Source organism: Sebastes umbrosus, chromosome 18 (genome assembly GCF_015220745.1).
Source record: "Sebastes umbrosus isolate fSebUmb1 chromosome 18, fSebUmb1.pri, whole genome shotgun sequence".
NCBI classification, from domain to species: domain Eukaryota; kingdom Metazoa; phylum Chordata; class Actinopteri; order Perciformes; family Sebastidae; genus Sebastes; species Sebastes umbrosus.
The window spans coordinates 11,171,990-11,189,850 of record NC_051286.1 but is presented as its reverse complement, the minus strand read 5'-3'; the positions used below and the strand labels follow the sequence as shown (position 1 = coordinate 11,189,850).

The 17,861-nt window shown below is 40.8% G+C and overlaps 1 protein-coding gene across 11 annotated transcripts in view; it reads right to left on the bottom strand.

The window, feature by feature from the left end:
* otofa (otoferlin a) overlaps positions 1-17,861 on the bottom strand; it is a 96,258-nt gene that overhangs the window by 51,512 nt on the left and 26,885 nt on the right. For all 11 annotated transcript variants that reach the window (XM_037749988.1, XM_037749987.1, XM_037749994.1 and 8 more), the window contains exons 4-5: positions 8,064-8,163; positions 4,546-4,745 (exon numbers count right to left, since the gene is read on the bottom strand). In XM_037749988.1, the coding sequence (XP_037605916.1) occupies positions 4,546-4,745; positions 8,064-8,163 (300 nt within the window). The remainder of the gene's footprint in view (positions 1-4,545; positions 4,746-8,063; positions 8,164-17,861) is intronic.

The following is a 17,861-nucleotide window of genomic DNA, read 5'->3' as shown; positions in this document are numbered from 1 at the left end:
TCAAATGACAACTGGAGCCTTAAATCCATTCTCTTCATGTCTGGCACATGTGCTCGTCTATGCATGCACTATTCAACAGATCTGCTTCACTGGCAGTAAAACCACCCAGAGGGTGATTTATTTATTAGGAATAACAAAACCCCTGCAAAGCCGACTCATTGTGGTATCGCAGATAGCACAAAATGCTTCATGTGCACCGCCATAAATCATCCTGCAGGACCAGAGACGATGCAGAAAGGAGAGGTGTTAGCAGTGGGATGGTCAACGCCGGCTGCAATTTCACTCAATTAAGGGGACGAGGAGGAACCAATACGCCTTAACAAGCCACCTACACGCTCTTGCAGCCATACTCATAAAGTTATAATGAAATCCCACTGAAAATGGCAAAGAGCACAAACTCTCATGCAAGTAGGGATGCACCGATACCGATATCAGACTGATACTGACTCAAATAGCTGGATCGGGTATCAGTGGCAATGGGGCCGATCTATTCAATTAAATTCTATGTATATATATTATATTCATTATATACTGGAATTATAAATAAATAAAATTAAAAAATATTTATAAATATTTATAAAAAATAAAATAAAAGATTTTTTTCCAAGTTGCTGGTGCACGATTTATTATTTTAATAATTAACAACAATTCAGTAAATTTATATCTATGTATTTATTTTAGAGCTGCAACGATTAATCGATTAGATGTCACCTATTAAATTAATCACCAACTATTTTGATAATCGAATAATCGATTTGAATAATTTTTTTAAGAAATAAAAGTCTAAATTCTCTGATTCCAGCTTCTTAAATGTGAATATTTTCTGGTTTCTTTACTCCTCTATGACAGTAAACTGAATATCTTTGAGTTGTGGACAAAACAAGACATTTGAGGATGTCGTCTTGGGTTGTGGGAAACACTGATCGTCATTTTTCACCATTTTCTGACATTTTATAGACCAAACAACTGATCGATTAATTGAGAAAATAATCAACAGATTAATCGACAATAAAAAATAATCATTAGTTGCAGCCCTAATTTATTTTAGCATTTTGTTTTACAAAGTTACGAAAAACAATATTTAAGTCCAGCCTGATGTTTCCTTACACATAAATGAATGATCCCAGTCACTTCCACACAGTGAGGCATACAGCTCATTAATTAGACGCTGGTGTCGGACCGGTACTCCGTATCGGCAGATACCCAAAGCCCGGGTATCACTATCGGTATCTGTAAAGGGACTGAAAAAGTCGGATCGGTGCATCCCTACATTCAAGCAGCATGCATGACCTTTAGACTGCGGGTGATATAACAGAAATAGACAGCAGTAGGTGGAGCTCCTCGGGCTGTGTAGATTCAGTTCTTCTGTTTGTTCTTCCACTCTGCAGTCATGAGTAATAATAATTAATAATAGAGGAGTTTGTGTTTGCATCTCTCTCAAGAGTTTTAGAAATATAACTCCTGTTCTCTCAAAGTTTGAAGTCTCAGAAAGACCTCTGGCAGCTGATGGCTATGCTTTTAGAAGTTCTGAGATTATGATAATACCTGGGAGGGACAAATAACTCTCTTAGACGTTGTGAGATGTATTTCTGATGACGTGACACTGCTGAGAATGATTGCATCTGCATGAAAGGAGGTAAAACAGACACACAAAACCACAAACTAAAAGGTGGGGAAATCAGGGAGACGGGAAGGATGTAGGGAATATACCTTGAGGCTAAACTGTTTATGACATTCTCCTCCTCCTCCTCCTCCCTAAAGCAACGAGAGAGTCATCCCCGGTTATCATCTCCTGCACATTAACACTTCATTACCAGAATAAGAATAATTATAACCAGCCACAGAGTGTCAGAATTGAGGACACAATGAAACATCTTTAGAAAGTTTTAATACTGAAAACTTCTCAACCAGAAATAAACGGAGCTGCTGGTAATTCAGGGTATAAAGGGGTTTGGATGAGAAGTGGCAAGGCTATTAAAATCTTTCCACAGACCCATCAGTCTGGCCAACACCGACCGGTATGAAGGCGGATTAGAGGTGGATTTGTTGGCTAGGCTGAGAGTTACTTAGTATTTTTCTCAGCAACTCTCAACTTTTTTTCAGAGGAAACGAAAGCCCTACGGCGGGCCTTACAAAGTCTGACTGACAGCTCTGTGCAACCACGGCAACCGGATGACAGGTGCCCTCGTCACGCAGCAAGGACGGAGGGTTTGTTCACCTGAAGAAAGGTGAGGAAATGTAATGAAATTTGATATGAGCTTTCTCCTCGTGAGTTTAGCGGCTACTTTCCTCCCACTTTTATTGAACTCTTTTACAGTATTTCTCCACAGCTGTGCTTTCTTTTTCCTAGTTTATCAAATCCAAATACTGTATCTGTTATGTAACACCCGTGGGATGCACTAAAACTTAGATTAGTCAAATTTTCTTGTTTTCCTCAGGCTCCTTTGAGTCTCTCATCGGCAGACCCTGGATGCTTTTTAATTTTATGCTGTGAGACAATTTTGCCGTTCATGGTCAACAAACCAAAACAAAAGCCTGCATCCGACAATATTCAGCCTCACACAAATACAATTTTTCACCCGCCCATTCAACATGCAGTATGATGATGGATTTAGTGGTCTGGCTGTGCAGATAGTCTCAGTAGAAATCGATACCTCCCACAGATAATTTCACATGCTATTCAGCAAAAACACGACAAGCAAACCTAAGAGGAAGACCTTTGCCTAACAGTTTTTCATAATAAATCTATATAGCCTTGTACAGCCTATGGATTCGTGTCTATTATTATGAACAAACATATGCAATGCATTCTGAACTGTATCAACAGACTATGCAACTTCAGCATGGTTGTAAATGACAAGCAAAGTTCACAACCGCACATAACCAAACAAAATCCACTTATTATTTTTAACCCCACGAGTGCTGATGGGAAAATTGTTGTGAAAAGTCTCTTTCAATTCCTTCAACGTCTTTAACAGGCAGCATGACATTAATCATGTTAATCATAAAACTGACAATGACGATGTTGATATCAACTAGGCTCAAACACATCTACATGTTCATTTCAGTATTCCACCGATTTAGCATTGCACTCCTATAACCTTGTCAGACTCACAATGGACAGTAACAAAACAAGACTCGGTCAAAACCGAGTATATGGCTGGACCGTGTCTGGTCAGTCTGTGAATTTGTGGCTAAATTGTTACACAAATAGTCAGTGGTCATGTCTCTAATGTTAAATCCAACGATACATGACAACCAGGTCCGGCGAGGACACAAGGGGACGCGCTGCTCCACTCAAGTGGCCATTCAAGCGGTGACGTACCCTATCGTGATTGGTCCCTGGTTTTCTGCTTGCCGTTTCAAACAACAAACAACATGGTGGCCTGTTCATAAACTTTCTGTTATTCCGTCTAAACAATTTTAAGCGGGAAATTGGCTATGCCGCTGCTGAATCTCATTTCAATTTAGAACTAGATCGCCTAGTTAGACAGTTTGGTCCAAGTTTCGTGAGCCGGACGCGTCACGTTGAACGGGCTCATTTGCATAAAGGACTGTTCTCGCCTTTTAATTTTGAAAGAGCTACGGCCAATGAGGAAACTCCAACATTCTACCAACCAATCATGTAACTTCATCACTCAGTGACAGTGGCCCTCTGCGGTCCAGCCAAAAAGTATTCAAATCGATGCAGCAGAACCAGAGATACCGCCTTATCGATATTTTTCATTCCATACATTCTTCTTCCTTTTCAAAACCTGCTGCCTACATTACCCACAATGCAACTCAACCGCTGACAGTTCAGTTGGAGATTTGTGTTATGCTAGTAGCAGCTAAAGTTGCCTTGAGCCACTAGCCTGCAGCAGAGATGAGTGGCGGGGCCTGGTCAGATCATTTCTTTCTCCACATGACCAGATTTCTTTCACTTTCAAACTTGTAGTCTTAAGCACTCAAGTGACATCTCTTGAGGCAATTTATCACACTTCACACAGCTCCCTCATGTGCAGTAGTACTCCACAACACCTGCAAACACACTTTGGTGTGGTCCCCTTTAAGTTACCTCTGATGTGTCAAATCTAACGGCTTTAGGAGATAATTATGAGAACAGATACACAAACCCTTTTTGCATATATCAAATATCTAAAACAACTTTTAGATCAAATGCTAGCTGTTTTCTTCATAACTCAAAGCCCCCTTTGGTGGGTCTGTCCATTTTCATAAAGCACAAGACCTCTACTGTACATGATCCTCTCCATAGCAGAGACAGATGTTACGTCAGCTGGACAGCATGAAGCATCATCAATGCGTGAATGCTGGTTGAGCTTCCTCAACCCATTCAAGTTACTTTCTCACCAATGTGTGCCTCGGTAGCACTGTTACTGTTAATGATCTCTTAAAAGCTAAAGTACGTAATTAAAACAGCACATCGTGTTTGCTGTTGGGGAGAGTCATCAAATATTCAGAGGCAACAGCATTTCACAGCCTGATTTACTGTAACGTAAGGCAGCAGAAGAGTTATCACGGGGATAGTTTGTGTGTTTGACTCACTTCCTGAAGGTCGGTATAGATCCCTGTAAGGACCGTCCGGGAGACGTCCCCGACCCGTGACTTTGTGCTGACAGCAAACTGTCTGTTTCAAAGGCAAACATCCCGTCACGGTCGTCAGGAACATCGAGGAACTCCCCGTCGCTCCAAACTCCCACTGCGCCATCCATCGACTGGTATCTGATCTCTATGGTAACGCTGGTCTGAAAACACAAACGAAAGCAGATGAAAATGAGCAGAAAGTTAATACGCTTCCACTTCCAGAAAGGTCACAGTGCAGTTATTTGATTTCAAAGCATTTGGCAGAAAGATCATTTCATCTTAGTGTATCAAAAAACATTTTCAATACTAATATAAAATGTGCCAATTTGTTCAAATCCACCTGTTGGGCAGATCTCCTTATTTCACCTCTCAGCTGCTTCTGATGGGTCTTTATTATCTCTGCACCAAAATCTAATCTGAGGACTTTATGACATGTCACATCGAGAAACTCCTACAAAAAAATTGGAATTTAAAGCACAATTAATGTCCCTGACACTAATATAATTAGTTTGTCAGTGCTGTCGTCACTATCACTATGAGCCCTTCATATTTACATAGGGAGCAGGTCCTCTTCACGGAGTCCACCATGTTGCTCCGCCATGTGTCTACAGTAGCCCAGAACGGACAAACCAAATACTGGCTCTAGAGAGAACCTTTCACGTTTTTATGAGACCTGAAGGCCATCGTAATTCTCCCGACACGCTTGTGAAACGTGAGCCGCAGAGTGTAAAACCGTGGTGCTCCAGCCATCGTCTGACTTCCATTGCTCCTAAAGTAGTGTTACTATGGTAAGGATGGCCTCTGAGCGTTATCACGGTTTTGCACTTGGCGGGTCACGTTACCGCAGTCTTGTAGGAGTAAGCCGAGGGGTACTCAGTTGGTTGCAATCTGCAACCACACCATTAGATGCCGTCAAATCCTACATCCTACTGTACCTTTAAAGCTTAGTCTTGGCTAATTCCGGCACTGCGTCATCACTAAGGCTGTATCCCCTCCCTTTTTGGGGGAGGGAAATGCGCTGCCACATATGGAGTGAAACGGGAAAATGCACAAAAGCTGGTAACCGAGGCTTTCACACTGAGATTTGACGCACATAAGATATAAATATTCACTGTTCTGTGTGGTAAATCGTTAAATGATGTTGTGACAGTTACTACTGATGGATAACTTAGCTTAGTTAGCTTGAGTGGGAGGCTGCTGCGGTGCAGTCACACAGCAACATCAGACTGTCATTTCCAACTAAATCTCAGCTTAAAGATCAAATAGTTGGCTTATTAACAGGTTGATTACTTACAGACAACACTAAGCCTAACAATACCTGGTGGTTAAATCAAATATGTAGCACTATAGATGTCTGGATAAGCAATATCCGGCCGCTGTGATGCAAGGTCGCAAATAAACGTTAGACATGTGTATAAAACACATGTTTGTTTAACAAGAGATGAATGCATACGAACTTGTCAAAATTACAATCCAAACATACGTCAAATTGGGATCTTCCGATTTCTATCCCCCATAAAGGGGGCGTAGCCTTGGTGATGACGCAATGCCGTACAGCAATCCATTTAATTGGGTTCAGAAAAAGCTCTCGGTATAGACAACAAACTTTAACAGGACTATAAATCATCTCTTCTACCTAGTATTTGCCGAGGGAATTCAGACCGACAACGAGTGTTAGTTTAATCTAGGCCAGAAACATCAGCGACACTGTAGTTCGTCTTGTCGCGTCTTCTTCGGAGTCATGTTTGGACAAATATTATCCTCCTGACAATGACCTCATCTTTATTACGGAGCGGCCAATTTATTCTAACTGACAAAGACGGATGAGGAGAAAATATACACGGGGCTCTCGTTCTCCTTTCTCCCTCCGTGTCGCTCTCTCTTTCCTGCATCCTCGCAAGACAATCACCGCTAGTCCACGAGGAGTAGATTTGTCACTATGGCAACCACACCAGTGCAGTTGTAAGTAAAAGTGCTCTCTCTCAGTTTATGTCGGATTTAGTTTCTTCCTACACGGAGGTACAACACTAAAATTCTCTTAATTGTGTGTGTGTGTGTGCTTTCAGGAGAAGCCACTCGCACATATGTCAGCGGGACGTGTGCATGTGTGTGCAAGTATAAACCCTAAAGCACTCCCCATGCTGTGTGTCATCATCTCAGAAGCATCACATCAGCACTCCCTGCTCCACTAACACAATTCTGCACCCCGGGGTGCTTTAAAACCTCAGATCATCCTCACAATCATCTTTACCACTGAGCTGCTCTGCGGTTTAGCTGTTCTAAACACAATTTCCAATCAATAGAGAATATCTGGATTAATGTTAATTGTCCCGATGTGCTGATGGTGCAAAGGAAGATTGTATATCCATCAGATCGTTGTTGATGTACAGGACTATAATAGGCCAGATGACGGCTGTTTCTTCTCCTATTGCCACCGCTGCAGGTGCATTGGAAGATTGATTTCTCCATTTAATGTTCCCCTACTTGCTTGTGAATGGATTTTGCTGACTAATAAGATTTCATTTCAATTCTACTGCTGTAAGGTAAGTCATATCCTTTTACAAATATAAACTGATTTAAGCTTTTGTAAACTATTTTTGGTCACTAGTTAATTTGATCTTTATTGACATTAAGATAAGATAAGATAAGACATTCTTTTATTAGTCCCACAGTGGGGAAATTTGCAAAAGTGTCCTCCTTCGAGCCAGCGACCTAAGGATATCTATGTATTCACTCTACAGTCCTCCGCTCTACCAACTGAGCTATCGAAGGGAATACAAATTCTGTATCAGCTGTTCATTGAAGCTATACCAGTTAAATATTTAATCCCCCAAACTCCATGTTTTTTTTGGCTGGACCGCAGAGAGCCATCCCTACGAACGCAGAAGTCTGTCACTGAGTGATGCATTTACACGACTGGTTGGCCGGGAACAATCTGTTATATAAATGAGCCCGTCCAGCGTGAAGCGTCCAGCTCACGAAACTTGGACCAAGCTGTGAAACTAGGCGGTCTAGTTCTAATGGCTGCTTTATGGCTGCCTTATATTCAAATATTTTATACACATTTCCTTAAATTTCATCTTGACATGTTTGTTGACGTGTACTTTTGGGAACTTTGTAATCTCCACTCAAATCTTAAATTAAGTTTTTTGCCTTTAAGGCATTAGTTTGTTCTGATGGGTTCAGTGAGTTTGAAGAGGCTTCATGTAAATGGTGTTTACTCCTCATTTTGGATGTCCAGGTAACAAACCCATGGCAGCTGTTAAACCTGCTAATTGATTTTTTGGCCACCAACACAACAAGCTGCAAACACAATATTAAAACGTTGTTTACTTATAATTTGGTGAAAATTATGTCTTTACACATCCAGCATGTAAACGTAGCAACATAGGATTCCTCTGGAGTTGTCCCAACCTTCCCACAGTGCGACCCCTGTAGATTGCTGATACTGACAATGTGAGAGCAGTGTTGAGCTTTACCTTTATTGACGTGTTGTTGTCATCAATGAGCGTGTCGGTCAGCTCCAGCTGTCCCGCCTCGGCCACCTTCTGAAGTACCATACAGAAAGTCCCCACCAGTCTGCAGGGAAACACCAACAAAGCATCGTAAAACACCAATCAGTGAGATCAATACATGGCATTACATCAGAACATGGGGTCCTTTGTTTCTCCTCTGCTGCCCATCTGGTTTACTCCGTGTAAATCTAAAGTCTTTTTTTAGTCATTGTCACATCGCTAGTTTATCTCCTTGTTCAGTTACACTAATAAATACTGACATAATAGTACTTTTTTATTCACCAAGAGCATCTGGTCTCCACGACTCTGTGTCACAGTGTGTAGGTCTGTGTGCCTCAGTGATAGAGTCATGAACAGACTGCTATTAGGTGGGTGGTGATGGGTATGTGCTGTGACAGACATTGAGAAAGTGCCATACTGCCTTTGTCGCCGACTCACTACAGTATGTCACTCCTCAAAGCAATTTAAAGTAAGTCGATTTCAGCTCAAATAGACACACACCAAACATATCAGTCTTCCTTTCACCTAGCATCTCCTCTTAGTTGTCCTTATTTTGTACACAAGTGTGAGCAGTACGGTGAGAAACACTGAATGTGAACTTAACTTTTTGTTCATTTAGAAGAAAACTACACAAGGCACCTTAAACATATTAACACTTAAAAACTCCCTATAATGGCCGGGACATACAGGATATATGGGTGTTTGCCTCATAATGTACTACAATAAGCACCACTAAGGACACACTTTGGTGTGACAATCAGCGAAATTGTTATTGTAAAACATATACTGTATGCCAAAAAGCTTCTACTGTGCGACCCAGGCCTGCAAACATTTCAGAGAGCTTATTCTCCAAAGCTTTCAACATATTTCAGCACCAGGCAGCAATTCTCAGCAACTTCTCTTAAGCTCTTATCAATGCCCTCAAGGACAAGTAAATAAAGGGATGAAGACTTTCATACCATTCGTTCACCCAGCACACTGAAGGAAAAAAATATTCTCTGCTTTTACTTCCTAAAGTTTTTTAATGGCAAGAAAAATAAGTTCTCTGTTTGTTTTAATTGAAAAGCTGAAGGCTGCAGAGACCTTAAAACTGGGGACACAGCAAGCTGACATCAAAGAACTAGCTGCGACAAAAGCCACCAGTTTTGTCGCCTCACGTCACCTTTGTCTGGGCCAAAAAGTTGCACTTGAAAACACCGCAAAGACTGCAGCCAACTAACACGTACGTCCGTTTCTCTTCCTGTGCACTGGTTTGTTTACACTGAACAGCCAATCAAGAGTATTTTCTCTCACCGACGGGCACAGAAAAATCTCCGACACAGGCAAACTAGAGCTGAAGATGTGGGACAGACTGCAAAAACTAGGCCGACGGATGCTCACCGATGGCCCCAAACTGTCCGACAGCCAACCGTTGGCTTGGTATGTCAGGGCCTTTAGATCCAAATTCAGCATGTGCAGCACATTTTGCATTTAACTGTACGTTTTTTCTTCTAAATTTGCATTAAAAGAAAACACTTTTACAAATTTAGATGACTAAATTAACAAAATGTAAGTCTGGCAAGTGAAGTTAACATCAATCACCCATTTGTTTTCTTTGAGTAAAACCTCATGGTTGAATTAATGGATTATTTCATTATAGTTATGCCGCATTCATGTCATATCGGAGTTACTGTCATTACCAGTTACCAATTTGCAAATAGTGTTCTTGTCAACACCCAAGTCGTAATTATGATAACTTTCTTCTGCAAGCTCCAATAAAACGGAAGTGCCTTAAAACCAAACAAACATGGATAACTCATGTCAGCCAAAGTCCTTCTTTCCAGGTAATTAAACCAAATGTAATGGATATAGAGCTATATTGTCAATGCATAGTATTTGTAAGCCTTACATAACCCACTCTGCAGTGGTTTGGGTTAAAATAAGGACTTTTTTAAAGAGTAAGGGGATTTTTGTTGTCATGTTTGGAAACCCAAAAGAACCGGATTCTTTGATTGTTGTCATTAAATATAAAATCATTAGACATAAGGCTCATTTCTATGCTGCCCAAGGATCCTTCGCAGAACATAACAGTGGGAAGAAACCCAGTACAGTCCCCATTCAGCTAGCCAATTAGAGCTGGTGAATAATTTAAAGAGTTTCCCCCAAAACAGTGTGTTGTTCGCAGAGCAATCAGCCACACATGCGCTGCCCACACTGAGCCACAACCATATGTCATTTCTATTGTACTGTAATGGTCACTAGCTCTCACACACACAGACACACACACACACACACCGGTAACATGTGGGGTGAAAATACAGCTGTGTTTTTAATATCCATCCATACGTGACAGACAGGATAAATAGATATAAAATAAAAAAGCAACAAGACAGTCATTAGGAAGGACAGACACAATCACCAGGCTGGACAGGAGTCCGCAGGGAGAGATATCATCATAAAACAAGGGCATACAATCAATAGCTTACCACTTGGCATGCTCTCTCTCTCTCACACTCACATAAGAAAACCGCAGGGATGGCAGCTAATGATGTGAGCTTCCCAACGGGACTATAGACATTGACAGTCAGACGAGAGTGAATGAGTACAGGACACACAAACACATCCAAAGTACACAAGCACACCTGCACCTCAGTGCGTAAAAAACAACAAATGCTATCTTATTAAATGTATAATAAAGAAGAACAACAAAGGCAGAAGGTACTTCATCAGTGAGCAAATAAAGAGTGGGCTGTTTATCACCTGCTATTATTCTTTCCCTCTTCCTAGATTAACTGTACGGAAAAGGAGTTTTCATGCTCAACTACTCTGCTGCAACTTTTCTCCTCAAGAAAATGTGAACTTGGGCTGTGCTTTTCTGGGATACCCGTCAGCTGAGTGCAGCCCTGTCTCCTAAAATGTACGTTACCATACAACTAAACTGCATTCTCAATTACGTTTGGAGGGAAACGTATTTTGTTGTGGATTACATTTGTCTTTGACGTATCACAAATAGTCTGCGGACGGCCGCAGCAAGTGACGTAGTGCAACGAGCAACACAGAGAGCAGGTGACATTGTATATTGAGTGACCATTGAATGATAGTTATGTGGAATAATAACATTATTGGTCTAATAACCAGTAGAACAAGCAAGAAACTCTGCTAAGGGTGAGTGGGAGTGGTGGTGGATGAGTCACACAAACAGCAGACTTTCCCCCAGGTGACCGCTGTTCATGTCTAATGTGAAACTAAAAGTCAACGTTCACTTACGTAGTCATTTTAAGCCATATCATGATGTTTTTTTACTAAAAGTAACCCAGTAGTTCTGTTACCTAAACCTAACTAAGTAGTTTTGTTTCAATTTACACCATTAACTACGTGTTTAAAACTGTTTAAAACTCAGACCATAATCTAGGAGAAAATATATTTCCTGCCAAATGTAATTGAGGATGCAGTTTAGTTGTACGAGAACATAATTTTGTAGGAGACAGGGTTGCTCTGTGGCTAGCACTTTTCTCCTGACAGGAATCCTGTGTCGGGTCATAAAGTCCCGATGATCCCTTTTAACGCCCGGAACACGCTGCCTGTGTGAGCAGCATGTGAGGTTACTTCGTTGAACTGCTCCATCTCTCACACGTGTCGTATCGACACAGACAGCATTTCTGCTGCTCTGCCTGCTGCCAGCCGGTTCTTTCTACATAGAGTTAGCCTTTCATAATGGCCATTTCATTAAATTGTTTACTGTATGTCATTTATATCTAATTTAGACAAAAAAAGGTTAAGAAGTGTGTGCTCATTTGTAAATAATAATAACAATAATAATCCACAATTAAAAGCCGGTACTCTATCAAACATAATTCTATCTATGAATTTATGGAGCCGAGGAAGTCACTGCATTTTTTCTACCACACTGTTCTGCAAATATAAGAATCAGAATAAAAGCATTTTGTTAACAAATGAAGGGATTCTGTCCACAGAAAAATTCTAAGGGGGCTTTTATTTTGAAACAGGAAGTGGTGAGTTAAAAATGAATATTTACTTTTTTCATGTCTGTGACATATTCTACAGATACAGACATTGAAACTTTAGTAATGTTGCTGGTATAATGTCAACATATGGTCAAAAGGTCATTTTCACAGTATTTTTGCTGTGAATCACCGACACGCAGAAAAAATAGGCGAGACCTCGAATCTCTAGAAGAAACACAGCAGACACACAGCTGGCTGCTCTAACCTGTTAACATGAACGCCCAAATAAGAAGCAAAAGGTTCCGCGATGCACGCACTGCTGACGCGGGCAGTATGGCCAGAGCATAAAGGCAGTGCTCCTCACAACACTCTGATAATTGAAATTTGTTGATTGGACATAAGTTCCACAAGAGTTTTCATATCTGTGTCAGGCCTTAGCTCACTTGGTACAGCGTGCACCTTGCTGAACAAGCACTGTAAGTTTGAGTACATGCAGTGCCAGAAGAGATATAAGTTTAAGATACTCTCATGTTCAGTTTTTTCCTCCTGAAAAAGCAGTTTTTGTATTGTCAATATGCTCTCTTCAGATCTTGCCAGATCTCACATGCATTTCCTGCAGTAAATGCATTTTCTTGTCTATCTCCCTTCGTCTTTATCTCCATCTCTGTCCTCACTTACACAATTTCTTTCCTCTGGAGTTGGTGGTGACGAATTCAACGTACAGTTGAAAGTGAGGCCACATTTGTCAGCAGAACTTCAAAACTTAATAATGAGGTAAATTTAGAATTTCAGAACTTGACTTCACTTTGAATCTCAGCTATGAAAAAGAAAGTGATGTGCTTCCCTTCAGGCGCTGGCAGATGCATTCTCTGTGAAGGTGCATGTCTGCCAGGCTCCCCCCTGAATCGCTCCATGCTCCATGACATGACTCCAGCAGAGTCTATGAGGATATTAATGGTTTTCTGCACTCAACTTTTCCCTTGAAGTTGAGTAGAAACTTCTGCACCTCTTAGTGGTGTCACTGTAAATCCTAACCCACAGCAGTATAATCCCTTCTTTCCTTCCATAGACAGTGGTGATCAATATGTCCATCAAATGGTCTGTCATTTCCTTTCAGCCATTGTCACGCGTGTACAAGTGCTGAATAATTGAACTGAGCAGGGCCTATCATGTTCTGGCTCACTTTTTAGCACTTCAAAAGGTGGCATTCATTATTGATTGTAGATCTGCAAACAATGTACTTTCATCTGCTTTATAATTCAGCGCTCCCTTCCCTTTCAATTTGTATTATTTTTCTTTGTGTGCCTCCAGTTTTTTTTTGCAAAATCGAGGCGTGACTATGACGAAATCTCTCCGGCTCGGGTGACATCGAGGGGAGGTGAGCACAGCTTTGAAATGTAAAATATTTTTCCAAGTCAAATAGAGTTGTTCTCGAGGTTGCACTAATCCATCCCCGCTGCTGGTAACTCTACTCAGCTGGAGGACAGTGTGAAATGAAAATGTGACAGCTGACAGGTAGGTGTGTGTGTGTGTGTGTGTGTGCGTGTGTGCGCGTGTGTGTGTGTGTGTGTGTGTGATTTGGCTGAGAAGAAGCTTCTGCCAAGCACTGCCCCCCACCGGTGTCCACACACTGATATAAACATAAGAAGAATGTGTCTTTCACTGGTGTTCAAAGATGAATATCTATTGATTCACATGGACACAATCAATACTCCAGTAACAATAGACTTCCTTAACCACAAACAATAGAAAAAGCTATTAAGACTCGTTTTTCTCTGTCAGTGTCCATCAGCATGTCATGCGTCATGTGGTTAGAAGCAGTAACATTACATCCGAGATACAATTCGACAAAGTGACAGGCTTGTGTTTGTAAGCTTACATTTTAAGCCCAAGCAATACATTATTGAGTCTCAATGTGTACAACATGGAAGGACACTTTTGAGGCAGGAAAGCCTGTTACCGGGCTACAATTCAATGTCCTGCGGCTATATGAAAACCATAAAGATAAACAGAAACTCAAGAAGGGAATACAAATAAATAGCATGTTTTGATTTATTGCTGAGACCAGGAGATGAGAAAGACAAAGGAAGATTAGTATGAGCAAAAAGCCTCCATGTGAATTGTAAACAGTCTTATCTCGCTTCAGAGGAAACTGGTTCCCGGAAAGTTCAAAGCCAATTTAAAAGATAAAACTGGAGAAAAAAAAAGTCTAACATATTGAAATTGTATACTCACTCTCAAAGCAATAAAGAAAGTAGTTTAAAAGTATTGTAGAGCTTTTCAAAAGACATCACAGAGCTTGTACAACAGCGGAATTTTAAAATACATATTCTTCTGATGTGTGTTTGTGTAAGTGATTCTGTCTGAAGAGCAGGAACAGAACAAATAAAGTTTTTAGTATTCAGGGCTGACGTTCAGACGACACCACCTCAGTCTGACTTTAATTCATTCTCATCTTGTTTGATAATAATCTTAGGGTGAACAGGAAAGTCGCAAACACCCAGCGAGCTACATCGCCAACACTAGAGCGGCAACAATCAATTGATTAGTTGTATTTTGATATTCAATTAATTTGAGTCATTCTTAAAGAAAAGAAAAGTCTAATTTCTCTGATTCTAGCTTCTTAAATGTGAATATGTTCTGGTTTCTTTACTCCTCTATGACAGTAAGCTGAATATCCTTGAGTTGTGCACAAAGCAAGACATTTGAGGATGTCATCTTGAGCTTTGGGAAACACTGATTGACATTTTTCACCATTTTCTGACATTTTATACACCAGACAACTAATCGATTAATCGAGAAAATAATCAACAGATTAATCAACAATAAATAATCTTCAGTTGCAGCCCTAGCCAACACCTCATCTTCATTCTCATATACCAAATGTGAATACAGCTGCATACGATTTTGTGATTGTACAAACTCCTTATTAAGGAAAATAACAGCCTGGTTGTGGTTTTGTCGTGACAAAATGAGTGGTTTCTTTGGGACCATACAATGAGAATTACACAACATTACATAAATAAAACACAGACTTGCTGACTAAAATTGCTGATGAGGGTGCTATGGTGTCTCAACCAGATGTAGTTATTGCAGTCAGTGTTCAATCTGAGCTTTGCATTTAGAATCCCCTGGGATCTAACCTTTGATTTATGAATCAATGTAAAGCTTTCTTATTTAAAAAGAATCATATACAACAATGTTTGAAGGCTTATCAGACACTTTAAGCCTGCACAGCAGTTTATAACACTGTGAGACAGGATTTTACTCTGGAAAGTTTTCATGGAGGCCACTACTTTATGTTTCATTGTGACAATTGCAAGGTAGTAAATTGGGGCCAGTGGTTTTGCTAACCATGCAGCAGTGAGCTTGCTGCAAAACATTCGATTAAAAAATAACATTAAGAAATTCAATGACCCCCTGATACTCCTCCATGGACCCTCCGGGAGCCAAGGACATCAGGCTGAAGACCTTGAATATACAATGCTCAGTAACACACACAGTGTACTCACACAGCATGCAGCATATAAAAGCATATCTCTCAGCCACAGGGGAAAACAGGACATAAAACATGGTCTATATGCCACTACAGCACAGAGGCCATCCCGCATCATCGCTTTCTCTTTGTAGTTGTGGTAATGCGATCGCACTTATGGTTGCGCAGTGTGACACACTGGCCTTACAGTGCTGGCTTTACAGTGTGTTGGTGCAGCGGGTGATGAAGCAGATCAGTTACCCTGGTAATGATGCTGCTTGTGGACATATGGAGCAGGTGTGAGAACAGCACAAGCTATGACTCATCTTGAATTATTTACCAACTTAAATGAGTGCCGGGTCGTGTCCTGTTGTGTCCTGTCGTGTTGTAAGTGTGTATGTGTGCGGGTAAGTGTCTTTGCATGCAGGAGTTTATGTGTTTTACTGTATATTTTGCTTGTGTATGTGCATGTGCATTTGAGATTATCAAGCAGTGAGTGGATGAAGAAGTTTCTTAACTGCATCATGGTTTAAATCATGGTCTTTTTCTTGCTAATTTTCTCTCTGGAGTCCAACATTTCTGTGCACAAAACTGCTAAGTACTATACATATGTTTTAATTGGCTCGAGTGCTCGTTGTTTGGGTTTGCCACGACAGAATGATGAAAGACTGCTTCCGGACTGCTGCCCGTTTCTCCATTTTTCCAGTGATTCAAACTCTGATGTTGTGCTTTTTGGCAGAAAAACAACCAGGCCAATCAGAGCTTTGTAAGCAAGAAGAATGAGAGAATGTTATCTATGTTATCTTAGTTAAAGGTATGATATGGAATAAGGAATTTTCTAAAAAAACAAAACAATGTATGAATTGATACAAAAATAATCCCTGGCAATCATCACTTATGACCCACTAGAAGTGTGTGTTGGTGTCTGTATCTGCAGAGACCCTGCCCTCTGCCTGTATTTGATCTTTTCTTCTCATTTGGCTGTGTTTGGGATGTTTCTGTGCTTCAGCAATAATGTTTTATTACTCTGATTCACTGCTTTGTTCTCATTAACGTTACAGAATAATGAAGAGAAATGGCAACTCAGTCTATCATATTATCGGGCTAGTTGGGTTGCAAACTTTGAGCTGTCCTCCACTTTCTGACCTTCTGTAAATTGCCGTGTGGCTGCCCTGTTTCTGTTTTTCCTCTTCCACACAGTGGCACCAGAAATAATCATGGTGACCGTTGAGAGCTGCCTTGACGTAAAACTGATACAACATCTGTCTGCACACCTGTCACCGGCTCTGAGAGGAATGTGAGAATCATTCAGAAGTGTGTCACCGCGTACAGAACACACATCCACACACAGCTATATTCACACGGACAAGATCAGGTCACACAGATCGAATATAAAGACAGTGGTACACATACATACAGTACATCACCACCCACACACACACAGAGACAACCATACTAAGTTTTAAATGACTGTGTGGGCGACATAATGTGTCCTCAGTATGGACACATCAACCGGTCGGCCAATCAGTTAAACGCAGCAGCTGTAATGATCTGATTGGATTTATTATGGACACAGGAGACGGACGGACTTCCTGGCACAACCAGCCTACGTCTTATCAGATCTGGACACGCCAGAGGCTAAACGCACTTCAAGGGAAACTAATAAGAAACAAAATACACTTAAGAAAAACAAGAAAAAGAAGAAGATGAGAAGGAGGAGGTGTAAAAGGATATTACTTAATTAGCTAGTTTCCACCATCGCCTCTGCACAAATGATTTCTTTGGAGTAATTTGAGTGCTGTGCAGATCCATCAAAGCAGGTTCGAGCATCAGTGCATTGCTGAAGAGCACTCGGGTCGTTAATGTAACTGTAAATGGCTCGTAATTGAAATACAGCTTCCGTCATCTTGGGATTTGTAAGTAAAAACATACAAACCACATCAGCAAAATTAGTCTGAATTGCAAAAAAATCAATAAACCAGTATCATATCAAACACATAATGGAAATAATTACAGCATAACAAACATCCAACATGTGATCCCAGTTGCACCTTCCACAAAAGCACTAAGTGCGGGGGGAAAAAAATCGATACTGCATAGTTTCGCGATATTTTGCATGGCACTATTGTATCGCCAACAAGCCCTGACGCAATTCTGTCTTTCAGAGGTTGTAGCGCGCTCCGTATTGAAGCTAGCAGTGAAGATACTGGTATCATATGAAACTAGAAAAACTAAGGAATCCATTGGTTCCAACCATGTCATACTAGCTTGTCAGGAAAATAACGCTCCAAAGTTACGCGAAATGTTGTCGAGTAAAAACTGGCATGGCCATTTTCAAAAGGG